Below are 27,270 nucleotides of genomic sequence, written 5' to 3'. Positions count from 1 at the left end.
AGCATTGACTTCAAGGGGACTCACTGTTGATGATCCATAACCATGAAACCAGGTCTTTCCCGCTGCTGGGCTGGGGCCTGCCTGTGGACACCTCCCTCCACTTTTCCTCTCTCCCTCCCTTCTCTGCCCAGTGGAGACCTTTGTTACGGAGGGCCTCCTGGAGGGCATACTTCTTCCTTCCTGAGGAGGCCCTGGGCTACTCCAGCTACCCTGGCCCCCTTGGGACTTTATCCAGGGGTGTGTCACAGGCAGGTCTCCTGAATCTCCTGCCATGCTGGGCCCTTGTTTTCAGTGGGGAGGGAGCTGACCCCTCTGAAGCTGGACGGGTGGGAGAGGGCTTGGGCAGTCACAGGTTGCGGCCTTCATGGGCGTAGCCTTTTCATCCACAGCTTGTAAGGCTTCTCAGCCTTCAGGTGCTAGACTCCTCACAGCACATTGTTGATGCTCTGCCTCCTGGGAACTCTAACCCTGGGGGGGTGTCTTTTTGTTTTCCTCCCTCTAACATCTCTGTTTCTGGCATCTCTTCTGCTCCCGTAAATGTTGGTGCTCAAATCTTTCCAGACCACTGCTTTCCATGTGATCTCTGTCCCTGAGGTTTGCCTGTGAACTGAACCCTTAACTCTCCCAGGTGAAAATGTCTAGACTTATCTGAATTGAACTCATGCTCCGACCCATCTCCTGGTGTCTCTTGGATCTTCACCCCCACCACCAACTCCACAGAACCAAACCAAACCTCATGATTTGGCCATTTCATTCCCCATTCTCCACCCACCAATTGGCTTCCCTCCCTGGATCTCCCATTTCCATCAAAAAGACCACTTCTCCCTGGACCTCAAGCCAGAATACCCCTGGCTGAACCTTCTCTCTCTCTCCTCCCATGGACTATCTTTTGAGCTATTGCCTTATTCTCCCTTTCTCTATCTCCACCATCTCCTTGACACAGAGCCAGAGCACTCCCTTGTTTGAAAACCTTAGAGGCCCTGCTCTCCTGGCCCTTCCCATTTTAGCTTTGAATTTCCCTGTAATCCAGGAAGTCCAGGTAGTTCAGCACACACGATTGCTAGGAGCTGTTCCAGATGCTGGGATAGCACTAATGTACACCTACTGTGCCTGCCATGCACAGCCGCCGAGGATGCTCTGACGTGTCTTTTGGGCCTTTGTGTGTGCTGCCCATCTGCCTCGCTTGCCCTTTCACCTTGGGGAGAACATCCTGTCCTTTGAGTCCTGGCTTAGATGTCTTCTTGTCCTCAGAGCCACCTCAGACTACTGCGCCTCCCCCAGCCTGGGGGGCAGTGTGTCCTGCAGTGATTCGTTTGCATGTCTGTCTCCCTTCTAGACAAGAGGCCCCCAGAGGACTGGATCCCTGTCTGATTCACTTTTTAAAAAATTTATTTTAATGAAATATTAAAGAGGTATTTATAAGAATGTAAGCCCTGCAACTAGGATATACAACTATGTCCTGGGGCTTTGGGGAGAAAAAAAAAGAATGTAAGCCTACTTATAAAATATGTCTAAGATGTCAAGGACAACAATACACTAAACACCTGTGGCCCCGCCTTCCGTCGTAAGAGACATGATCCGTTCATACCATCAATCCCTATCACAGGGCCTGGAACTATTCCAGGGATCAGTAAATATTTGTGAACGACCAAATGAATGAATGAATGAATGTGGTTTTCTCTATAAGTCTCTCAGCGTTACTAGGCAACCTCCAGGTAAAGTGGTCCAAACTAAATGATGTCTCTGCCCTAGCTCAGCCCCACTCCGAGAGCTTGTTGTAGTACTCACACATCTTTCCATTTACTTTGCATGTGCTTACGGAGTGGCCACCCAGTGCCAAGTGTGGTGCTGGGTAGAGGGCTACGGTGGAGAGAAGAGTGTCAGAGACCTCTTCCTAGGGAGCTTCCACTTCAACAGCTCCTCAGCAAAAGGAAAAAATAATACGCAGAACCCAGATTGCAGTGCTTCCCGCCCCTCTCCAGCCTCACTGTGCTCCCCCAGAGAGGCAGTATGGATGGTGGTTAAGGACATGGACAGGTGGTTTTGATATTCCAATCCCAGCTCCACCACTTGCAAGTCATAATGGCTTTGCAAGTTACTTAACCTCTATATGTGGCAGCTTCCTTGTTTGTGAAATGGGCAAAATGGATTCTACCCCATGAATTTGCTATGAGCCCTAAAGGAGTTAATATGTGACAGATGCTTCGCACATGGTGAGGCTTGTGGTGAGGGCTCAGTTGGCATTGCCGCCCCTGTGGTTGGCAGAGTATTCTATGTGGTGGGGCTGGGGCTGAAGCCAGCAGCTGCAGAGGACTCCACATGTTGTTCCTGTAGTCCTCTCCGGCATGAGATCAGATCCAGGGAAGGGCCAAGTGCAATGCCAGGCACGTGCCACGTTTCCTCAGCTCTAACACACTTTGGGGCCATGTTTTCCTGTTTTAAGTTATGACATGCCTACAGTCCACCCATTCAGGAAACACGTATTGAATGTCCAGTGTGTGCCAGGCACTATACTAGGCCCTGGGACACAGCCCACACAGAGTTCCTGCCCACACAGAGCTGGCAATCTAATACAGGATCACAGAGGTTGCACAAAGCAATACATATGTTATATGATGCTTTAGAAAGTATTCAGTGCCAAGGAGAATAAAGAGGCAGGAGGGAGCAAGTGGGATTTTTAAATAGAGTGGTCAGGGAGGTGTCCCTGCAAGGATGCCACTAGAGCAAAGACTTGAGAGAGTGCAAGTGCCAGCAGCAGGAACAGCAGATGCAAATGCCCAGAAGCAAGAGTGGGCCTGGCATAAGGGAGGTGGAGGGAGGGAGAGAGAGAATAGTAGGAGATGAGGCCAGAAGGAAAGGGGCTGAATCTCCTGGGTCCTCATAGCCATTTTAAAGCCTCTGACTTTTCCTCTGGGAGGGAAAGGAAGCTGTTGGAGGGTTTAAGCAGAGGAGGAAGTGATCTGACTTATGTATGTAAAGGATTATCTTGGCTGCTGCATAGAGGAGACCCTAGAGGGGGGAGTAGAAGCAGCCAGGCTTGTGCAGAACTGAAGAAAGAGGGGACAGTGGCTTGAACCTGGTGAAGAAAGGAGGGAGTGGGAGTGACCAGACTTTTAAGCCAACAAGATTTACTAATGACTGACGTAGGAAGAGAAGAAGGGAGTCAGAGATGACTCCAAGAGGAAGACTGGGAGAAACACATATGGGGTCAAGGGCTCAGCTCGGACCTCTCAAGTTTGAGATGCCTATAAGACAACTCAGTGAAGATGTACAGTTGACAGACAAGTGGGGAGTTCAGGGGAGAGATCTGGGCCAGAGATACAAATTTGGTAGTTGTTAGTAGGAAATGAGATTTTAATCCTTGGGTCTGCGTGGGCATTGAGACTCAGGGATTATGTGTACTCAGAGAAGCTAATTTGTGCAAAGACTTAGTCCCTCCAATGTAAGAAGTGGGGCTCTGGGATTGGGAGATGAGGAAGAACATGCAAAAGAGTTTGGAAAGGTGTGGCCAGGATGGAGGGGTAAACCCAGGAGAAGGTGGTGCTCCAGAAGGCAAGTGGATACCTTACTTCAGGAAGCAGGGAGTACTCAGCGGTATCAAGTGCTGCTGCTGAGCAAGTGAGAAGTGACTATTGGATTTAATAATGTGGCCAATGAGGCCTTTGGTCACTGTGACCTGAGCAATTTCTGTGGAATGATGGGCAAAAGCCAGGTTGGATTGTGCTGAAAAGAAGGAAGGAGAGGAGCAAGAGGTGGTGAGTGGAGACGGTTCTTTCAAGGAGTTTTGCTGTAAAGAGCAGCAGAGAAATGGGGTAGTAGCTGAAGGAGGAAGTGGGTCAAAGTTCTTTTTTTTTTTTTTTAGGATGGGAGAAGCATGTTTGTATGGTAATTGAAATAATCCAATAGAGAGGGGGAAATGGATGATGAAGGAGAGGGGGAATTTGTGGAGGTGAGAAGTGGGCCTTGGGAACAGGAGACAGGCAGACATTGGGGGACAGATGTGGAGAGGCCGTGGGTGTGCCAGTTCCCCTCCAGCAGCTCCCACTTTCTCAGTGAGATGGCACACTGGTTTTAGTGACAGTGAAGAGAGGGAGGGACATGTCGGAGGCTTGGAGATCAAGGAGAAGGTGTGAGGAACCATCCAGGAGGACAGGAGCATGAAGGGATCACAGACATATATTCCAGTCGCCAGGTGTCACCTGTAGCAGCTATGTGGTATGTGGACGCACAGGCCTGTTCAGGGAGCAGTCCCCTGCGGTGCAGACTTGGCATTGTTTGTTTATTTGCTGTCACCACAGCTGAGTTGAAAGTTAACAAATTTGGGTCCCAGTTGTCATATTAAACGTCCCCTAAAGACTTCATTGTAATGCAACATTGAATTAAAAAGTCACTGTGTACACAGAAGATTGCTTGTCACATATTGCAACACAAATACAGTAGAAATTGCTAAATTTCTCAGAAGAGCCCAGGGACCTTATACAGCCTGGGAAAGGGGCTGGAGTCCCTTTACATGTTATATAGGGCTCTCCCTAGCTTCTGATTAGCTTTCAAGGGCTGCTTTTAAATCCCAGCCCCACATAATTTAAGTAAAAAATGAAACTGAATTTAACCAGGTAGGAATATTTCTTTACAATACCTAGAAATCAGTCTACTGAAAGGCCCTAGAGCCCAGGTTCTGAGTGTGGGCCAGAGAGGCTGTGGCCACCACCATACTGGGCCTCACAGCTGGTGGCAAAATGGCCCAGAGGGGCTGGTCTTACATTCTGGTTATCTTGCTGAAGAAGAAAGTGGCAGGTCTGTGGACTAGATGGGTGGGTGTATGTTGTTGGTTGATGAAAGAAATGTTTGATGGACATTTAATAGTGTTTCTTTTTTCTGGAAGAGTCGTTATTAGACCAAGGGCGTGGCTCTCCACCAGCAGTTTCTCAGAAGGGAGGAAGGACTGCAGAGTGTCTTAGAGTGGGCTCCTGGTCTCCCCTCTGAAATGGTTTGTCCTAGGATGTCCTACCGGTTGGTTCCTGAATCTTTTTGGCAAGCCGATGGCCTTCATCTAGGAGCAGCAAATGTAGAATCCCGTCCTGTCAGTCAGATGCTACGAGGATCGGGGGTACTAGAGCAGAAGGGGCCAGGGCAAGCTCCCCCACAGGCAGCTGTGGCTGGGCCTCTGCAGTGGGTCTCAGCCAGTCTGCCCCATCTCCTGGGTGCTGTTATCCACCCAGATGAATGCAGAAGCAAGCATAGAATTTCAGGGGAAAAATACAGAGCACTGCCTTTGGCTTGCGCTCAGCTTCTTTCATTGGGAAAGGAAAATTGACAAAAATGAACTTAAGTTGGGTCGAAAGGAATATAGGGGAATTGAGTTTAGACTGATGATTTGCCTTCTACCTTATTGAATGTCTCAATTATGCTGGCTCCTCTGAACATGGGCCAGGTTGGAGATGGGGGTCAGGCACATGGGACCTCCCTCAGTTATCCTTTAAAGGCTGGATCCTAGAACTCCAATCCCACCCAGCCTTGCACAAGTAGAAAAGTAACACTTCACCCATTTTGATGGACTTTATCTGGCATCAAGCCTGCTGGAGGACTTCCAAAAGGAAGGCTTCTTTGTCCCTGCTGGAGATGGCATTAACTAGGCATTGGGGTGCCTCCCCAACCCATCTCCAACTGTCTAGGGTCAGCCTTTGAAAAGGCAAGCCAGACCTCCCAGGGTGATAGCTCTGAACTTGAGCTGCATGTTGAAATCACCTAGGAAGGAAAAAATACTAATGCCGGGGTCCTGCCCCCACAGATTCTGATGTAATTTGTCTGGGGTGCAGTCTGAGAGTCAGAACTTTAAAAATTACCCTAGGCATTTCTAATATATGGGTTTAGAGCCTTGGTACTCAATGTGTGGCCTGCAGACCACAGTATAGGTATCATTTTAGAGATTCTTAAAAATGCAGACCCGTTTCCAGACATGCTGAGTCAGAATCTGTACTTTAGGAGGATGTAAGAGGGGATGCTCATGATCCTACCAGATGACCTGGTGCTGAGGGTTGAAGTAGAAGATGCTAGTCAGGGCTCAGCATGGGGCACAGTCAGCACTCAGCAAATGGTGGCTGTGATGATGCCACTGGGCAGGAAGAGGAGGGTGGTGGGTGGTGATGGGGTTTGGAGGGTCACCTAGCTGACCCTAGCTGAGTAGAGAACTCTACAGGCTGCTTCTCTAAGATGTGTCTCTAACGCAGTCATTTTCAATGTCATTTCAGCGTTTCCAGGAGGCTGGACCCCAAGGAGCCCCTGGGTAGCCAGAGAGCAGCTTCCCCAATCCCGAAGCAGGCTTCTGCTACTGCTGCCGGCCGCGAGAGCCCCCAGGAGACAAGGGCACAAGGCCCAGCAGGCCAGGAGGCTGATGGCCCCCGCAGGACGCTGCAGGTAGACAGCAGAACACAGAGATCAGGGCGGTCCCCCTCTGTGTCACCAGACAGAGGCAGCACCCCCACATCACCCTACTTCGTCCCCCAGATCGCCCCCCTTCCAAGCAGCACGCTGTGTCCCATATGTAAGACCTCGGACCTCACGTCGACCCCCAGCCAGCCAAACTTCAACACCTGCACCCAATGTCACAACAAGGTCTGCAACCAGTGTGGGTTCAATCCCAACCCTCACCTCACCCAGGTAACTACCTCTGCGCTGGCTCCCGGACCTGCCTTCCCATGCTTCCCCTGTTCCCTTCCCCTCTTTCACCAACTTTCTTTTTCTGGTCATTTCCTTGGGCACCAGCATCTGTGTTTTCCTGGAGGTTATATCCTGGCTCCAAAATGTGATAGCAGAGAACAAGTCCTGGCCCCAGATCTCCTGAGGGATTCCTGCACCTCCTGAGAGCATGGGCAGAGTCCCAGAGTAGAAGATGCTTTCTTACCTGGTCCAAGTTTGACTTGGAAAAGTGGCCTTAGATGGCCCAGTGGCATAGTGGTTAAGTTCACATACTCTGCTTCAGTGGCTCAGGGTTCACAGGGTCAGATCCTGGGCACAGACCTACACACTGCTCATCAAGCCATGCTGTGGCAGCATCCCACATACAAAATAGAGGAAGATTGGCACAGATGATGGCTCACTGACAATCTTCCTCAAGCAAAAAGAGGAAGATTGGCAACATATGTTAGCTCAGGGCCAATCTTCCTCACCAAAAAAATAAGTAAATAAATTTTGTAAAATAAAATGGCCTTATAGAGGGCCAAAGATGGTCTTATGGACGACTCTTCCCAATGGATGCTTATTTGGAAAGGGCATGAGCAGCTGCAGGACCCAAAGGGAGACAAATTTCCCTGGCCCTAGGACAGCCTCTCTCTCTTACAGTGGGCCCTGGAGGGGGATGCTGGTGAGGGCAACAAGGTTTTAGGGGAGGCAGGAAACTGCCTTCCAGTTGGACTCTGGGAAGCTCCTCCTCTGGGATTCTGTTCCAGTAAGCTGGGGCCTGAGGTCGTGGAGCAGCTACCGATCCCCAGAGAAACAACTTGGGGTAAAGTATAGACCCAGGTCGAGGGGCAGGGGCAAGCATTCACAGTGGGTGACAGTGTCCTACAGTCACCAAGAGGCCACTTTGGGCCATTTCCATGAAATTGGCCTACTTTCTGCCCCAGAGGACCCTGGTTCCACAGCCTCATCCTGGCTTTGTTCAGGATGCTTTGAGTTGCTGTGAGATGCTCAGCCAAGCCCCTCAAGTCTCTCTTTGGTGACCTGGAGCTGGCTGCTCCAATTTACTAGCTGAGCTGGGGCCATGCCTTTGAAATGAACTGAGCAAGTTGCTGGCTTCCTCCCTCTCCTCCAGTGTAACTCATGGAAGTCTCTGGTTTCCCCCCAGGGCTCTGCCCTTGAACAGGATGGAGAATGGCTGACTGCAGGCACAGGAATGGCCCCCTCTGGGATTACCAGCAGCAGGAGCCGTTTGGACCACGTGGGTGGGGGGATAAGTGAGAATAATTGTTCACAGGTTGGGGTCTATTTGAGACATGAGGTGCTGTGGGTGTGGGACGTGTGGTTTGTGAGAGGTAAGTGTGAGATTCCGAGGAAGGAGCTGCCGGTATGGGGAGATGACTCAGTGCATTTGGAGTCGCTCCTGGAGTGTGGGGGCTTCCTGAGGAGGCATGCACACTCGTGATTATTACATCTATGATTAGAAATAGGCCCATCCCTGCACTGATCAGTTAGGTAAGTGTTTGCTCTCCAGTATTTAGAACAGCGTGATTAAGGCCAGGGAAGCTCACCGGTGTTTTTCTGTTAGTGAGAAGCCAGAAGCAGTTGTCCTCACAGGAACAGGGAAGCTTGGCAGGCAGAGATGAGAGATGTCGCTGTGGGGCATCCCTCCTTGTTTAGGCCTTGCCCCTCTGGGTTCCAGCCTCCCTGAGATGCTCACTCGAGCCACGAGACCTGAACAACTCTGGGTAGGGTGGGCGGAGATCAAGGGAGAGCCACACATGGTGGCACAGTTTGCTGGTGGGCATACCAGTCCTTGCCACACAACAGGCTCCCCCAAGCCTAAGACCTTCAATGAGGTGGGAAGAGAGCCAGACTTTGACTGTGCCTGGAAAAACAGCAGAGTGGGAGGGCCTTGGCGACACTCAGTCCATCTGCCTCATTGTACTGGGAGGAAGCCGAGGCTCAGGGCCAACGGAAAAGGGGCCTCAAATTTACTGCAGATTCACAGTGTTTGGTGAAGAGCAAACCTCCCCGCTAGGTGCTTCAAACACATACTGGGCTGGGCAAATGCAATGGTTCTTTGCTATCAGATTTCTCAGGGCCTTCAGCATCCTGAAGGGCACCATGGAGCTCCAGAACAGGGCTTATCTGGCAATCTTTTCCAGAGTTGCTTTCATAGAACATTAGGGGCTGCTGTTCCATGGCATCCAGTTTGGGAAATGCTGACCTAGTCCATTCTCCAGGTTCTCACTTGGTGGATGCCCTTTTCTGCTGTGGTCTCTAAGCAGACCTTTTCTTCTCCAGGGTTGGCTTTTAGTGGTGTTCCTGTCAAGGAAAAGGAACCCTCAGTACATTTTCCTGAGAGGCTGGCAGAGCCTGATTCTTGAGTCAGAGCAGTTGCCCTTTGTCACTTTGCTAAAAGCTGATTCACCTCCCTGGTCATGCTTCCACACAATGAGAAAACAAGTTTGCAGGTTTTGCTCGCACATCTGCTGAAAGAGCCACCCTGGTCAGACCACATCTGTTCTGGCACCTCTAACTTGACATTATTTTGGCCAAGAAGGCTGTTTCTAGGATGGGCCTGGTGTCTCTGGGCTGGGTGTGTCTGCCTGGCCTGAGATTCTGGGCAGTACAAGGGCCTGGTTCTGAATTCAGGCATGTCTAGGTGTCAGGGGCTCCGGCCGAGTGACCTTTACCAGGAAACCCAGCTCCAGCACTTGCTTCTTTTCTCAGTTTCTCACTTCCCTGGAGGGCGGCCCAGGTAGAGTAAAAAAGGTTGGGAGGACTGCTGGTCCCAGCACAGATGCACTGCAGACACTGGCCATGGGGAGCAACATGGGGACCATGTCTGGATGTATGGGATTGTGCCTGAAACTGCTAATGTGGTAGTGCTGAGCCCTGGTTGAGGAGGGCTGGCAGCCCATGTCCTACATCCTGCCTCAAACGTCACCGAAGCCTCATCAGGCCACGTCAGCAGGATGCATTGCTCCTCAGCTTCCCACTGACAGAGGGAGGGATATAGCAGTCCTTTGGAGGGGCATGGGCCACACAAGTGACATAGAGGGTTTCATGGCCTCTCTGAGACCACTAATGAACCTGCTCTTGAATCTTTGGAAATGGGACCATGGAAAATGTACCTTTTCTCACGTGCATCACAAGTGGAAAATCACGGGCTCGTTTATAACTCAACTTGCAGCACAGGTTAGGAATGTGATAGAACTGTTGTGTTGAATGGCTCCGTGAGGACAAATGAGCAGAAAGGGGGGGGAAAGACTGGCACTACTGGGCCGATGGTCACTGGAACTGGGTATTTTTAGTTTTCCATCTCATGGCATCTGTCAGTCTTATTACTTTAGCTGAGTCCTGCAAAAACAGCAGACTAGGTTTGGACATGAGAATCACATAGGTAGAACAGTCAGCCCCATTTGACCAGAGCAGTGTCTGAGATCTAGAATCACTACCTTTCTGGCTGGTGGACTCAACCTTCTCCTGTCAGCCCTGGGGCTGCTGGATGGGTAATACACATACAGACATGGCGCTTGCTGTTCTGCTCGTGCCAGGTTGGCTAGCTCTTGAGGCTGTGATGCCTTGAGAGGAGGATGCCTGCCCACATAGTTTGCTGGGTTTCTGAGTGCCTGGAGCACATAGAAACTGCATGGAAGTCAGAGGGAGCTGAGAGCATCCTCTGTTTACAGACAAGGAGACCAAGTCTTGGGAAGTCTTAGCTTATTCTGGGTCATTCTGGAACAAAAGAGCTGAGGACACAGAACCAGTGGCTAGGTCTCCAATTTTCCCCCAGGGACTCCCAGCCCCATTTTCCCCATTCACAGTCCATTTTTGCTCAGGTTAAAGATGGTTTGGAACAAACAGGGCTATCTCAGCCACTCATCTTGGTAGAGGCTGTTTCTTCTAGGAGTTCTCTAGCCCTGGTAGCTAAGGGCAGGTGAATAATTTAACCTGTTTGAAACCATGGCAAAAGACTAGGGGGGCCGGCCCAGTGTTGCAGTGGTTACGTGCGCACGTTCCGCTTCAGTGGCCTGGAGTTCGCCAGTTCGGATCCCGGGTGCGGACATGGCACCGCTTGGCAAGCCATGCTGTGGTAGGCATCCTACATATAAAGTAGAGGAAGATGGACATGGATGTTAGCTCAGGGCCAGGCTTCCTCAGCAAAAAGAGGAGGATTGGCAGCAGACGTCAGCTCAGGGCTAATCTTCCAAAAAAAAAAAAAAGACTAAGAGTTTCCTTGTGGAGTCTAAACATTTCTCACCACTCACAAGAGACCCACCTTGTGAGGATGCACTGACCAGGAGGCCAGAGGTGTTAGCTTTTAAGACAATTCAGTGCCCAGTGATGGGAAGAAGGCAGGAGTATTGTTCTCCTCTTCTTTCCCTGGACGTGGGTTCTTAGACAAGTAACTTAAACTTCCTGAATGCCAGATTTCTCTAAAGGAGAATCAGGGGGTCCAGGAACCAGCCTCAGTGGCTTTGCTGATGCCCCAAATCTTCTCAGGCCTGTTTGCCCACCTCTCTGCTCTTCAGTGACTCAACATTCAGGCCTGCCACTTCTTTCTCCTCCAGGAGGGAGGCCCTTGTTGCACTATTCTGATAGTTGGGAACAGGAGACAAGGTGTGGCCATGAGCCAGCTGGGTGGAGGATGGGAAGGTGAGCTTGGGGAGGGCAGTGGGAGTGGGAAGGAGCTGCTGGAGAATATGAGCAGTGGCCTGGGGCAGGCATAGCCCATCTCTGCCAGCCCTCTCAGAAGCCTCTCTGCCCTGCCCAGAGCAGCCCAGCAGCACACCCTGGCCTGGAACTCCTCCAGATGTGAGTGTGTCCTTGCTCTAGGAGCAGCATCACAGCAGTGAGTGCTGTGCAGAGGCAGGGCTGACTGCACACATGTGCTTCCAGATCAGATCAGCAGAATCCTCCCAGAGCACCACCTAAAATGAGGCTGCAGCCTGTACCAGGGAGGCCTACCCTCTGCTTCAGTGGGGAGCAGCAACAGGGCTGCCACCCCCTCCCTAACCTTCCAGGTCCAGGCAGCCCACCTTCCTTGCTTTGGTCAGCATCACTTATAAGACCATCTAAGAAAACTATAGAAGAGTAATCCTGGTCTTGCTTGCCTGTTCCAAGGTCTGGACTTCACTGAGACCAAGACAAGGATGTTTAATCCACTGTACCCACCCCCCATCCCCACCCCATTGGCAAGACTTGGGCTTAGGCACTTACTCAAGTGGGTGGCGTGGAGAAGGAAGGGAGACAACGCAATGGCCACAGCCCTCTTCCTCTACTGCTTGCGTCCCACTCCTTTCCGGCAAGGACTGGGGCACCAGATGGCCTGGGGGTGGTGCTGTGAGTGCAGCACAGATCCCTCCACTGTACCCACCAGCCTTGTCCCCTTCCGTCTGCTCCTTCCTGGCCACACTGCTGCCTGGGCTAGTGAGGAATGAGGAGCAGGTGTTGGAAGGACATGGATCAGCTGTGGGCTGAGGAGAGGCAAAGGTGTCCTCCACCTTCCTGGGCCCAGGAGGAGGTGATGTCTGCACATGTGCCCAGTCTTCTCGTCTCCACCTCCACACAAAATGGAAGTAGATCTCCAGGTGGCAGGCCCTTTGGGAGGCTTTTCTCCCACCATGTGTCTAAGGACTTAAGTCTAGTCCTCCCACAGTAGCCGCTTTGACCCAAACAATCTCTGAGTCAATAGGGGAAAGCCCCCCAACCTTCAGTCAGCCCTAGGTAGCCAGCCCTGCTGCCAGTCCATGCTCTCAGGAGATAGGACCCTCGGCCTCCTTGCTTGGACCACTGTGGGCTGGAGGCCAGAGCCACTGAGGACATGCAGAAGAGATAGCTGTGCAGGAGGGGGAGTTGTTTCACAGCTAGGGCCATCAGGCATGGAACTCTAACTTTTAGCTATGAAGTGGGGCTGTAAAGTTATCTAAAAATGAATGTAAAATTAATCTGAAACAGAAAATATGAAATTTTATTCCAAAGATACCTGTTTTATATGTAAGGGCAAAAGAAACAGAATGAAAAGAGAATAGAGTAGAAATGATAGAGGAAAAGAGAAATAAATAAATAAAGTGGGAAAAGAGAGGAAGGACAGAGAGGAGACAAAGGAAGGAAGGTGATGGAGAAAGCCAGAGGGAAGAAGAGGCAGAGAACAAAGAAAGCTTGGGAAAGTAACCAGTAGTGGGTAACCTGTTGGTTCTGCTCTTCCTACTATTTAGTTCAACCTTTGGCCCTGGCAGGCCTGTTTGTATCCACTCAGTCAGAGGGTGGCTCTCTCCCTTCTTCTCATCCTTTCCTCCCTCCATAAATGTTTTTTGAGTCCTTGTGATAAGCCAGGAACTTATCCTTGACCTTGGAGAATCAGGGAGAGCTGAAGCAGACATGTCACTCAGCCCTGTGGAGCCTGCAGGCCAGTGGGAGAGGCAGCCTTTCCACCAAAAATCACACAACAAACTTACAGTCACACCTGGGGGTTAGGACTGAGGAGGACCAGAAGGAAGGCTGGGGGCCTTGGTGTGATGCTGTGACAAGACTCTTGGGGGCTTCCACAAGGAGGGGACATTAGGCTGAAGGAGGTTAGACTGAAGCTGGACCAGAGACAGGTGGAGGCAGGGCAGGCCTGAGGGCCTGGGAGCAAGCCAGGGCCAGGGTGGCTGAGGTGCCATATGCCAGGACCAGAGGGCATGCAGAGACTGCTGGAGTCTCTAGATGTGATTTTAAGGGTTTTGGAAGGTCGCAGCGGGAAGTTCAGGTGTGCATTTAAAAATACCTTTTTAGAAATAGATAGTGGTGATGGTTGCACAACTTTACAAATGTAATTAATGCCACCGAATTGTATACTTAGAAATGGTTAAAATGGCCAATTTTATGTTATGTTTGTTTTTCACACTTGTCTCTCTCTAATATATGTAAGTATACATATATATATATATATATATATTTAAATATATAAACAAGAACAGGGCTGGCCCAGTGGCGTAGTGGTTAAGTTCACACACTCTACTTTGGTGCCCTCAGGTTCACAGATTTGGATCCTGGTGTGGCCTACACGCCACTTATCAAACCACGCTGTGGTGGTGTCCCACATACAAAACAGAGAAAGAGCAGCACAGATGTTGACTCAGGGCCAATCTTCCTCACCCCCCCAACCCAAAATAAACAAACAAACAAACAAACACCACCACCAACACACACACACACACACACCCTCTGGCTGCTGTGTAGAGAATAGCCCATAGGGGTGAGGGTGGGTTCCAGGAGTAGGCTGGGCCTGGGGTAGTGGTAGTGGTAGTAGAGAGCCACGACAGATTCCTGGTGTATTTTATAGGCTAAACAGACAGATTTTGGAAATGTTTTGGACTTGCAAGTTAAGGAATAGAGATGGAGAATTTTTACATTTGGGCCATGTCAAGTTGGAGGTGCCTATGGGCACCCGAGTGGAGTCCAATAGGCTGACAAATCTAAGACCCTGGCATGCAGCAACCAGGTCAGGGCTAGAGATTCACAAGCATGATTGACATCAGTATACTTCCCACTAAACATTTCAGCAAGCATATCATTAACTAGAGATCAGTATTTATTTAAGGTTTTATTTTAGGTCAAATTTTACATAGAATGAAATGTACAAAGTATAAGTGTACCATTCAGTGAGCTTTGATAAAAGCATGCACCTGTGTCACCCAAAACCCTCTATCAAGATAGACAACATCCCCATCACCACAGAAAGTCCCTTCAGGCTCCATCCCTGTCCATCCTTGCCTCTCCACCAGAGACAACTGCTGCTCTGATTTTTATCCAGCATAGACAAGTTTTGCCTATTCCAGAGCTTCATATAAATGGAATCCTACAGAATGTACTCTTCTGTATAAGGCTTCTTTCATTCAGTACAGTGTCTTTTGAGTTTCATCACATGGATAACTGTTGAGAATCTTGGCTGAGGAGAGGAGAGAGCACAGGTGGCAATTTGAGAAGGTGTGCAGATAGGAGAGGGTTTCTGAAAAGCAGGAGACAATGGCACTGTCTGAGTTCTGAGAGGAAACAGATGCCTGGGGATGTGGGAGATGGGACATGATTGAAGGAGTGGGTCACCTGAAGAGGCAAATCCAGATCCTGAGTTTGGAGGAGCATCCTATTGTGTGGTTCCTCTTTAAGACATTGAAAGCAGGGCCGTCACTGGAGCCAGAAGGCAGGGGAGGGTGACAGAAGGGAGGGGCATAGGAGAAATTGAACCAGCCATTGTGGAGAAAAGCTCCCTGGAGAGATGGAGTGAGTTAACCAGGCAGCTGGGGGTGCCCAGGAGAGGTTAGGATGCAGGTTAATTTACAGTGGAGCCCATTTGCCTGGTGCCCGTTCAGCTGTTGGGTGTAGGCCCAGGGAAAAAGATATATACTTGGGTCTAGTTCTGAAGCAGACACAGGTCAAGAGAGTGCAGAGTGTGACAGGAATGATGGATCATAGATTCAACTGGGAAAGAAGAGATGTGAAAGCAAAGGGCCTATGGAGGACCAGAAAGCAGAGGCTCAGTGTTGGGGGTCTCCACAAAGCCCAAGCACTGCTGCAGTGGGAAGGCCTGGGAAATGACCTAGAAGGCTGACGGAGGACAGGTGCAGGGGCGATTTTGAAGGAGATGAGTTTGGGGTGAGGCTGAGGGATAGCGGTGTCAGGTGGGTCAGATGGGTGGCTGCCTTCTGCAGTTGACTGAAGGAGACAGTTCAGTGGAAGCCTTGGAGGCAAAGGCCAAGGACTTTTGGGAACTAGTGGCCAGGATGAAAGGACCTGGAAGGGAACAGCAGCCAAGAGGGAAACAGGGTAGAGAAACAAGGGCTGAACCCCAAGGGCCCCAGGGATTTTAAAGAGAGAGTGAGGCATTGCCACATTCTGAAGTCCAGGGAGTACAACTTCTCCTGGAGAGATCAACTCTTGGATCTCTAAGAGGAGTGTCGGGGGACAGAGGTATAGGGGAGTTGGCTTGGTCATGGGCAGGAGATTTTACAGGGTACAGTGGATGGGCCTGGTGGGGAGTGGAGGCTATTTGGGCAGGCTGGGGGGAGTTGAGGAGTATCAGGAGTGGAGAAGTGATGTGTGTAGAGATCAAGGGGTTGGATTCTCTCCCTTTCATGGAGCTCCAGGCCAGTGAGGCCTTCCAGCCCCAGGCAACGATTTAGTTCAGCCCCCGTTCCCCAAATCCTGGCCTCAGAAGCTGGGCAGGTTCCCAGGGCCTCCCTCAGGGTCTTGGCCCGATGAGATTAGCACCGGCCTTTCCTGTGGGCCAGGCCTGGCTGAGCTAGCTCTGGATCAATGTGCCCTGCACTTTTGGACCCTGGATGCCTGCCTGTAAGCCTGAGGCCAGCCAGCTGACAGGTGAAGCAGATTGTTGGCAGACTTGAGGCAGCTGGATGCTGGTAAGGCAGGTGATATGTCTAATGCCATGGGCAGTGCGAGGGCCCAGGCCAGCCCTGACGTCTTCATCTGGATCACTCTTGTCCAGGGCTACAGCGGGATATGTGCTATGTGCCTCCAGTGGAGACCTGGCCAGTGACTCAAGCCCGGAAGAGCATGGAGTCACACTGGCCAATGGGGCCCTCCAGGGAACTTCTGGATTTGGCACCAGCAGGAAGGGCTGTTACATTTATAAGCTGTTTCTGTGATGTTTCAACTTGTACCAAAATGGAAAAAAAGGCATGAATGCGGCATCAGGCATGATGTCACTGCCGACTGATCTGACACACTGAATGCCCACTTTTGCGGGCAGGGCTGGGCCTCAAAGGCAAGCCGCTGCTCTCTGCAGGAAGGCAGGCTAAGTGACATCTGCAACCCTCCTTCTTCCTTGCTGGTGGGGAGGTGGGAGGGGAGAGTGGAAAGAGAATCTGTTACTGCTGGGGGCCCTCAGAGCTTCCTGGCTGCCATGGAGGTGACAGTGAGGCAGGTTCTACCCCAGGAGCAGACGCAGGTTCCCTGGGCAGCATGCTTTGGGTCCAGACATGGCAAGCAAGGCTGGATCCCACCCTCTGGGGATAAAACACAGTGTGGCAGGCTTAAGTACCACCAGTGTCTCTGTGGGAAAAAATGTAGAAGCTCCTAGGAACTGTCCCCACTCCACTCACTGCCCCAGAATCCAGTGGAGGGAGCAGCAGGGAGTGACCACTGCAGACAGATCATGGCTGGCTGCTCATTCAGCTTGTGGTTCACAGAGCCCCAGCCTGGTCTCCAGGCCTCTGGATCCTTGGTGGGCAGTGTTACCTTAGCTGCCCTTCTGCATACTGAACAGTTTGAGTAAGGGAGCAACTGAGAAAGGCTCTTCTTGGGGAGAAAGTCCCTTCAGAGCCTCAGAGCCCATAAGGCCCTGCCTTTCTGAATCCCTGGCAGGCTCCTGGCAGAGCGGGCAGTGGCTCCTTATGGGAAGCCACTTTCCTGTAGCTTCCGCTTCCCCCATCCCCAAATCACCTCTTGGCCTGCACGCCACACTGAACCTTCCCATCCTTACTGCCACCCAGGCCCCCACTGGGCTGGGGTGCATGGATGTTAAATGTCCATGGAGGCTACCACCAGCCCTCTGAGAGGGTGGGATGGGCTTCCTTGCTGGCAAGAAGGGTCAGCTTGACAAAAGCTAGTGTCTGGCAGAGCCATCTGCCTCAGGGTAGTCCTCAGAAGTCCCCTCAGCTCCACTTCTGCCTCTTGGGACATGAGATGTGTGCCTGGTGGCCTACCCATCTCTTGGCCACATTTTAGGTCAGGTTCATGGAGGTATTAGACAGCAGGATCCTGAGAGAGGCTTCTTGTCACACTGCTATATGGCATTTCCTCTGATTCTGGTGGGTAGCTGGCTTGGAGGGTGCCAAGAAGCCATAGTCACTGTGTACTGGTGAGGAAGCCTTTCACTGTTGCTGGTCCCAGGGCCGAGGGAGTCTGTCACAGGCCTGGCCATGCATATGCAGCCTAGGTGGGCAGGTGGGCTGGAGGTGCACAGCTCTCTCTCTCCCTACCCAGTAGACCGCCTCCATCTCCCTAACATAGGGATGAGGACTTTGGAGTAGGGAGGAAGAGGCTGAGGCTGAGTCCCCCAGCAAGCTCCTAGGGATCTGTCGGGGAGGCAGAGAGAGGGCAGTCTCGCTGGGTTCAGAGAGCTCCCTCAGCCAGTGTCCTCTTGGGAGGCCTTTTGTGCTGGGCTTATCTGCCTGGGCCTGAGCCTGGGAGTGGCTGGGGGAGGACGAGGTCAAGGCTCCTCACCGTCTGGAAGAGGCTGGATAGAAATAGCTGCGCCCATCTGGGCGATGAGTCACTGAGGGGCGTTGCAACTGTTTCTTGGAGAGGTTCTATTTTAGGTGAGATGGCTGTGACAGCCTGGGTGACGGGGGCTGGGTAAAGGAAGGTTTTAGTGGTGAGTGCAGGAGTTTTAGCACGTCTTTGAACACCCCTGTTCAGAACCCAAGGGAGGGTCACCCTGAAGTCCCAGGATAAGGAGCCTTACCTCCCAGATCCCTCTTCTCAGGAAGTCCCACCTCAGGGCATGCTGCAGCCTGCACATGCACAACACAGATGGGACCCTAGGTGTGGGCTGGGCAACCCCCATAGGAACTGAGTTTGTGGCTGCTGTCTTGGGCCAGAGCCTGGGCCTCCCCTCAGGAGAGTAATCCCCTCCCAGTGTACCTCTGAGGATAAGCAGAAACAGCTTGCCCTTGGAAACTCCCACCTGGATGGGAGTAAGGCCCCCCCACCCCCGCCCTGCCACGAGTGACCCTTCTAAAGGGGTCTTTGGACTGAGCCCCAGGGACACAAATTGTTTCCTCTGTGACTTTCTCTGTCCAAATGTAGACAAAGCTATCTTGGGTCTTAAAGAAACGTCTGAGTGAATTAACAGTTCTCAGGCGAGGGGATGGCTTTACACCTCCGTGCTTTGGTATTACTGTTCTTACAGTTTCCAGAGCTGGGCTTGGTCTTTAAGGGCTCTGCCAGTGTTTCACAGAGGTGAGATCTAGACCTGTGACTTGACCTGCATGGGGCCAAGTGGCCTTCAGAGGAGGCAGGAATGCAGAAGGCACCCAGCTCCAGGCTGTGGATCATAAGCTGGGCAGGGCTGTCAGGGCTCATCTCGCCAGCAGCACCACTTCCTAGCTGAGTAACTGCAGAGCATGTTAGATCATATCGGACCTTGATTTTCTCTACTGTGAAGACAAAATGAGAGAGTGCCTGTGAACATGCCCTGTGTGGTAATGGGCGCAAGAGGGCGCTCACCAAAGTGCAGTGTTCTCCCCTTCTTGGATGCTGCTCCTGGGCTTCTGGGCAAGACAGCCGAGCCCAGGTTCCCCAAGTGGCAAGTCAACCTCAGGAGCAGCAGCAGCACAGTCCTGTGGCCTCAGGGCAGACAGCAGGGCTGGAGGCACCCTGAAGGGAGGACAGAGGGGCTTTCTGCCACTGGGTGCCAGACTGGACCATTCCCTGGTGACTGGGCCATCATGGTGCTTTCAAACCCTCTGGCTGCTATCATAGATGGAGTAGCCTTGGCGTCAGCCTTGGTTCTGGTTAGGAGGAGGAGCCTCCTCATTGAGGCACTGAGTCTTCAATCTTGTGGCTTCATCCTTGTGGGAGCTGTGCCCCCTACTAATACGTTGCCAGGAGTAATCCCACAAGCAAGCTTTTCTGGAATGAGCCCTGCTCCGTGCCTCACTACGTGCGCAGTCCTGAGAACACCTCCACAAGAGCTCACAGGCTGCGTAAGGAGACACCCAGGTCAACAAATTAGCAGATACTTTGGGAAAGAACAAATACTGTGAAGAAGATAAACAGGGTGATTAGATACAGAGTACCCAGGAGGTATTTTAGATTGTGTGGCCAGGGGGGGCCTTGATGAGGAAGTGATACTTGATCTGAGACCTGCACAGCTACCTGGGCCCAGGGCAAAGGGAACAGTGAGTGCGTAGGCCCTGGCACAGAAGTGAGCTCCGAAGACCACTTGGCAGAACAGGAGGCTTCTGTGTTTGGGGTGAGACAGCTAAGGGGAGATGGCAGGAAAGGAGGCCAGAGAGAGGAGGGGGCTGGGGTAGATCATGGGGCTAGTAAAGAGTCCCCGTGGTAAGTGTGATGGAATTCCACTAGAGGGGTTTGAGCCTGTAAGCGATATGCCCTGATTTATATGTAGATTTTATGGAGGAAAAAAATGTTATTGGCCCATGTAACTGGAAGTCCAAGGGTAGACTTGAGGCATAGCTGAATCTAGGGCATTAAATGAACTCATCAGATCTGCTCCTTTCTCCTTGTCTTGGCTTCACTTCTGTCTATTGACTTCATTCTTAGTCTCTCTCTGCATGTTGAAAAGGCTACTGACCACTTTAAGGCTACATCCTTCTGACGAATAATCCAAAAGGAAAAAAGACCCTCTCTCTCTTATTGTTCCTTTACCAAGTACCACGGAAGGGCTGTGATTGTTCCTGTTTGCAAGGTCACATGCCCGTCCCTGCATCCCTAGCTGAGACCAGCAATTGGCCCAACCTAAGTCATGTGCCCAGTTTACTCAGGGCAGGGTCAGTGACAGAGAGAACTACATGTCCCTCACGTGAATAGCAATACGTGTCTTGTTTGTTCTGGAGGCACAAATTATCCCATTTCCTTTAAAAATTTGTCTCCTTTAAGGGACAAAAAGGCTATTTCATTCTCTTTACACCATCACTTAAACTGTATGACTCTGTTCTCAAGATTTTTCATATATGTCCTGTCTCCTGAACTCCTCTAAGTTCTTGCAGGACAGGAATCATGGTTTCTTTATTTTCTATGTCTCCCTCTCCCACCTATTGCTCTTCACTTATGTATTCATTCTACAAGTTTTTATTGAATACCTATTACATACCAGGCACTGTGCCAGGGCCATGCTTTCTCTCCTGATTTACATTTCAAAAGATCACTCTGGCTGCTATGTGGAAATGGCCTGCAGGGGAAGGAGAGTGACCAGTTGAAGGCTATCTCCTGGGGTCATCCAACCAGGAGGATGATGGCATAGATTGGTGAGGTGGGACACAGAGATGGAGCGATGTACGCAGATCGAGGTACAGCCAGTGGGCAGTGGGGAGGACTCTTGAGCAGGAGGGTCTGGCAGGCAGTGGGTTGTGGTGTGGGGTTGAGAGTATGTGGCTACCTCTGCTCTGCTCCATGTACCTGGCAGCTCCTACAGGGCAGGGCAGGGCTATCTGCCCCTTCAGCCCTGCCTCCTGACAGCCCAGAAACTTGAGCAGGGCTTGCTACTCCTGCCTGTGCTAAGAGCTGTCCTTGGCTGCTGTGAGGCCTGCAGTGACCTGGGCCAAGGGTGCCACCAGTCCTGACCACCCCGCTGACCATGATGCTTCCTCCTCAGGTGAAGGAGTGGCTCTGTCTGAACTGCCAGATGCAGAGGGCTCTGGGGATGGACATGACCACTGCACCTCGTTCCAAGAGCCAGCAGCAGCTGCACTCCCCAGCCCTGTCTCCTGCCCACTCCCCAGCCAAACAGCCCCTGGGGAAGCCGGAGCAAGAGAAATCGCGGGGCCCAGGGGGACCACAGCCTGGCCCCCGCCAGGCTGAGACAGCCAGGGCCAGCTCAGTGCCGAGGCCTATCCAAGCAGCTGCCCCTCCAGAGGTGGGGAGGGTACCTCCTCATCCCCCCCTCCCCATCAAGCCTTCCACATCTGAGACCAGGCCGCCTGCAGGAGAGGCCATGGCCAAAAGTGCCACCACAATGCCCTCTGGGCCTGGTGCTGCTGAGCAGACCCAGGAGGGCCTCACTGGGAAGCTCTTTGGCCTCGGTGCATCGCTGCTGACCCAGGCAAGCACCCTCATGTCTGTGCAGCCCGAGGCTGACCCCCAGGGCCAGTCTGCCCCCAGCAAGGGGCCGCCCAAGATCGTCTTCAGTGATGCCAGCAAGGAGGCTGGCCCAAGACCGCCAGGATCAGGGTCTGGGCCTGGGTCAGCACCTGGAGCCAAAACTGAGCCTGGAGCTAGAACAGGTCCTGGACCAGGGCCTGGAGCCCCAGCGAGAACTGGGGGAACAACCAGTCCAAAGCATGGCAGAGCAGAACACCAGGCAGTGTCCAAGGCTACTGCCAAGCCAAAGACCATGCCGAAGGAAAGGGCCACCTGCCCACTGTGCCAAGCCGAGCTCAACGTGGGCAGCAAGGGCCCAGCCAACTATAACACCTGTACCACCTGCAAGCTCCAGGTGTGCAACCTGTGTGGCTTCAACCCAACGCCCCACCTGGTGGAGGTAAGAGAGCTGGACCAAGCATGTTCCTTTGGGCCTCGATGAGGGGCCAAGGCCTGGGGTAATGGGGGGCATGGGAGCCAGAAAGAGCTGCAGAGAGCCGAGTCTCCCACAGCTGCAGGACTGCTCCTACACAGCTAATGCTGCAGACGGGCTGTGCTCCATTTTCTGTCCCTGCCCCAGGCCCTCTTTCCCCTCAGAGAATTAACTGGCACAGTGGATGGGGTAATGGTGCCCGCTGTCTCTGGCTGGCTGACCAGTGCCCTGATGCTGGAACCAAAGGTAGCCAGGCTTAGGAGGCCCTGAACTGGCCTCCCTACTCCCAGCTATCATGGCATGGTCCTGATGAACGATGCCAGCATCCCCTGCTCAGGTTGGAATAACCTGAGGTTCCCACCCTGCCCTCGGTCTGTGACCCTTACAGGGGGGCAAAGTACTGTTAGGAAGAGAGCTGTTACCCTGTGCCCAGGGTGGAGCAGAGGCTTTCTCACAGTGGGGCAGGCCATGTCCCACTGTCCAGGCCAGCCAAGTGGTATCCTCCCTCCATCCCCTCTTCTGAGGTCATGGTGTTGATGTCTACTTGTCAAAGCCATAGCCTTTGGTCCACATATTTTCCCATGGCTGGCCTTGGCTCTCCTTGGTGCTGCTTGTGGGGATACTCAGAGATGCTCTTCTCACCCCAAGGAAAGTTTGAGGGAGTGCTGGGATTGGGCCTGTTTCTCTACAGTCCCTGCTGCAGGGAAATGTGTTGGATATGCAGAGCTCAGTAGAAGGGAACAGGAGGCCTTGTGTTCTCTCAAAGCTTGGAGCCCATCCTGGGAGGCTCAGAAGGTGCCAAAGTACCCTGGCAGAGCTGGACCAGCCTGGGCCTGAAGGCTGCTTCTGCTCCTCCCCTTACCCACTTTGCCCTGCTCAGGCCATGCATGTGAACCTTACCTTTGCTGCCTTGGGCATAGCTGGGTATGTCCCCTTCCTTGGAGTGCCCTTAGGGTCTGTGTTTGGCTCATTTTGGCAGGTGGATGTGTCCTACCCGTGTCATGTCAGGAGATGGTCAAGCCAAGTCCCCTCCTCCTGCACATGGGCAGCTGCCTGAGCCCTTGGGACTCCTGGGCTGAGCTCTGTATGGCCAATGGGGGACAGGCAGGTAGAGTGCAGACCACTGCTGGCCCAGGGTGGGACAACAGAGGAGAGCATGGTGTTTCCATGGTCTCTGTGGCACCTTGTCCTGACTTGCCATGGGCCAGGCGTCCATGGGAGCCTCCCAGTGTGATGACGAAGACTGCTTTGGCCACCACAGGCTTTATTTTCCAGCATGCAGGGAGGGGCAGCCCTAAGCAAGACAAGTGACCTCCTCACATGATGCCCATGTGGCCCTCCAGGCCCCACACTGCCACTTTCCTAAGCCGTAGGTCCAGTGGCTCACTGAAGGACAGCTGGCCTGGCTGATTGGTTGGGGAGGGGGCACCAAGAGGTCGCAACAGGACTAGAGGAGCTCCAGTCCAGAGACTGCCAGGTATGTGCTCACTGCCAGTTTTGTAGGTTGCCCTGATGCTGAGAGACTGTGAGCCCCATTGGACTGCTGAGCTGGCCAAGTCTGGAGGACCCTTGTCCCCAAGAGACCTCCTGACCCACATTTCTTCATTAAGCAGGATGTGCACAGAGGGGAGGGGAAAACTGTCTCTATCCAGGAGAGTAAATGTTCCTGACAGCTCCTTTTAGCAGTTCCTGGGCCAGGCCATGGGAAGTGCTGATTTAGCCAAAACAGAAGTGTCTTGGTCACATGCTGACTCTGGATGAGCATTTGGATTCTAATATAAGCCTCTCATTAGCTGCTTGGTTCTCGCCTTTCTAGAACCGGAGCTTCTGTTTCTTGATGGCCAGCATTGCCCCCTGCCCTCCATGTCCTGCTGTCTCTGTGTCCTGCCCCACTGCCAGCTCCTTGGTCAGGACCACCCTGGCCTCCACAGGATCTGATGGGTTCCATGGGCCTGACAGGAAAGCTGCTGGATGTCCTGGTCCTAGCTCCTCACCACCCCAGGCCCTCTACTTCCCTGCCTTCTGCTCCTAATGGTCAGAGGATGGCCCAGCTTCACTGACTCCTTTCTCTTCAGGGCTCTGCCTGTTAAGGCTGTTATTCCCAGAGAGCCTATGGCTGCTTCTGGGGAAGGTGTGGATGTGCAGCCATGATGCCCCCTCCTGTGGTTCCCACCCCAAAGATCGGAGACTATGCCACCATCCGCCATTAGAGATGTCAGCTGGAAACCTGGGGTCATCCTCAACTCCTCTGCTCTCATTTCAGCATCCACTCCACAGACAAAGTCTCGCCAGCTCTGCCACCCCACTGTCACTAGAATCTGGCCTCTCCTTCTCATCCCTGCGGCCACAGCCCTACTCCAAGCCCTTATCCTCCCTCACCCAGACAGTGACCAAAACCTTCTTGTGGCTGTCTGCCTTGGCTCTTGCAAGGGGCTGGTAGGGCAGGGCTGGGGTTTGCTATGTCCCTCTTCCTCTCTCTCTCCACCAGCATTGTTGCTTTTCTTCACTGAGGCCCGTAACCAGGCCATAGGCCATCTTTAATCTCACCTCAGTGAATGGGCATTTGGCCATTCAGAGCAATTTTATGCTTCTCTGTGACCTATTTTGTGTGTTTCTTGGTTAGAGGCTCCTGATTTCTCAACAGGTGGCCCAGACACATTCTGCCTTGGGAGTGAGTTGGCAGGGCCAGCAGGTCCTTCTCCAGGTCCAAGGGGTAGGTCTGCCCTGGCTGTCTGTTCTACACCTTGCTTGACTGAGGCCAGCCCACCAGGCTTGGGATGACTGTGCTGTCTCTGTGTACAGTGTGAGGGAGGGATTGACCAGGGGAGCCCCACTGCCAGCTCCCCACAGCCCTGTTAGACCTGCTGTGGCTCCACCTGAGGCCAGAGCCAACTGTCTGGGCTGCCAGGTTGGGAATTTTCCTCAACACTTCTGAGCTGTAAAAATCCTTTTTACCTTCTTTCTAGACAGGGAGTCCAGAGCATACAATGGAGGAGGCAGTAAAACCAGATCCCTTTTCCCTTTGAAATTTCCTCTGAAAAAATCACCAAACTGCTAGTTACTGAGTCATTTCATAATTAAGAGTCGTTGATTCCAAATTTTTTACCTATTTATCTTTTTAAAGGATAATAGTACCCTCTGGCTTAATTTTTAATTGGACTTCAGTTCAAAATAGAGTTTGTGAAGAAATTAGTGGAATTGGAATTGTTACAGTAACACTGCCAGTTTCTTATCTTATTGTAATTGCCAAAATACCAGCTGTGCCCCTGAGAAGTGGGGCCTCTCTGGGCAAAGGGCCTGGTGCCTGTGATATGTGGGGCTGGGTTGGGTTTATTTGGGGCAAGGGCTGTGGCAGGGGCATCAGGCAAAAGGCCAGCAGCTTCCTCTGCTCGAGACCTGCCTCAGGCTGCTTCTAAAGGTAGTGATCTCAGGGAGCCCTGTCTCCTCCCATGTGGAATGAGAGTGATAGTACTCCTTCTTATGTTTCTGTGAGAGCCAGGTGAGATGCCTTCCGTACCTCTGATACTTATGGAAGGTCCAACACACAGTCAGCCCTCGAGCCAGGAGATTGGTACCAGAGTGTCCTAAAAGAGTCTCTGTGCAGGGAAGAAAGAGTCCCCACCAGCCCCCCAATTATCTGGGTATGAATTGACCCTGTGGCCAGTGAAAGATCATAGTTCCATGAGGGATGCCCCACAGGGAATGAACACATTTGGTACTGCAATATGAAGGGAACACAGCCTGGTCATAAAGGCACATGTTGGGGATATCAGGGAGGATTCCTTTTGTTGGAGGCAGAGGTCCAGAAAAGACGAGTGTAGGCATGTCCAGGGACAGGGAGGGGCAGGGTCACAGAGTCAGGAGAGGAACAGCAGCACCAGTGATGGCTACATCTGTGGTCCACTGTCTGAGGCTTGGGCTTTTTACCTCTGGGCATTCTTTTCTCTGGAGTTCTCATCCACTGCCGTCTGCTCTGGCAGTGGGGCTGGGAGCTATGTTGGGCCAGGCAGCTGGCCACAGGGTGTCAGTCGGGCTGGCATCACTGTAACCAGACTGACATGTAGGCCAGCTCCACATATAAAGAGATTGTGTTCTGCAGGATCGTTCAGATGATGGCAGACAGTGCAGGGAGGATGCACAGCTTCCAGGGCAGCCTCACCAGGCCCCGTTGGCCCATGAGGCACAGTAGCCAGTGGTCCTGGAAGGCAGCATATCTCACCTACCTGTGGGGTGCCCCACCAACTCTCTCAGACAACTCACTTCCACACCTGGCTCCATCCAATGGTATGCACACCTATACCTCCCACCTTTAGGAGCTGATTGCCCATGGGGGTCTCCTACCTTCCTAGCCCCAGAAGGGAACTGGACAGAGGGATGCAAGGCAGAAGTGGTCATCACAGTCTTCCCAGGTCCCAGATCATCCCCTACCCACTTGCAAAAGGCGGCAGGCAAAGGGGTCAGCAGGCAGCAGCTCCCCAGCTGGGGCTGGCTGGGGGTGGGTGAGGGAGAGTGCAAGTGAATGAATGAATGAGGGAATAAACACTAAAGGGGGAGAGTGAATAAATGAACAAGTGAGTAGAAGAACAGGGAATGAATGAGCAGGAGCACGGGCGGGGAGCTTGTTGGGAGGGCAGAGATGAGAGCAGAGTGAATAAAGAAATTGGGGCCTCAGTTAGCAGCTGCGTTCCAGTCCCCAGGCACAGAGATTCTGCGCGGCCTGCCTCCCATCCCATCCCCATTCCCAAGAAGACTTGGGCCTGGGACAGGTCTCCCCTGGCTCCCCCCCCCACCGGCCCCAGTGCCGTGTACCCTTCTCCTCCAAACCCCAGAGGCCTGGGAAAGGGCCTCGAGCAGCCAGGCCAGGGGTTTATTTTTAGCTCTTACCTCACATGCCTCCTCCTACCTGCCCTTCCTCCCTTCCTTGCTGCCTGCTGAAGCAGAGCGAGGAGCAAGAAGGCTGACTGAGCAGCCCCTTCTGCAGCCTGGCTGCCTCTGTGAGTAAGTGTGGGAAGGAAGAAAGCTCCAGTGAGCATGTGACCACAGGTGACATGGTCTACTGAGGTCCAGGCCTCTGGGCTCAGGTAAGCTGGCCGCTGCAGGGGCTGGCTCTGAGCTCTTGGCATTAGGTCTGCCTCCTCCATCCAGGCCATCCTTCAAAGGTGGCCTTGCTTCGTTTGGACTGTTGCTTCTGGGGTGGAGTCTACAGGCCAGAGGTGCAGGTTAGAGGTTTGCCAAGCCACCAAGGTGAGCCAGGGAAGATGACATAACCTTGAGAGGCAAATCTGGGATGACTGTGGGCAGGGACCCAAGGTGGGGTCAGGGCAGTG

General features: G+C 52.5%; 1 protein-coding gene across 1 annotated transcript in view; it reads left to right on the top strand.

The window, feature by feature from the left end:
* The window catches only part of BSN (bassoon presynaptic cytomatrix protein), a 98,801-nt gene that overhangs the window by 48,047 nt on the left and 23,484 nt on the right, over nucleotides 1-27,270 (top strand). Inside the window, exons 2-3 of the mRNA XM_046658627.1 lie at nucleotides 6,249-6,657; nucleotides 21,026-21,910. Of these exons, the coding sequence (XP_046514583.1) occupies nucleotides 6,249-6,657; nucleotides 21,026-21,910 (1,294 nt within the window). The remainder of the gene's footprint in view (nucleotides 1-6,248; nucleotides 6,658-21,025; nucleotides 21,911-27,270) is intronic.

This window comes from Equus quagga, chromosome 1 (genome assembly GCF_021613505.1).
Source record: "Equus quagga isolate Etosha38 chromosome 1, UCLA_HA_Equagga_1.0, whole genome shotgun sequence".
NCBI lineage: Eukaryota > Metazoa > Chordata > Mammalia > Perissodactyla > Equidae > Equus > Equus quagga.
This window is presented reverse-complemented; position numbering and strand designations above follow the sequence as displayed.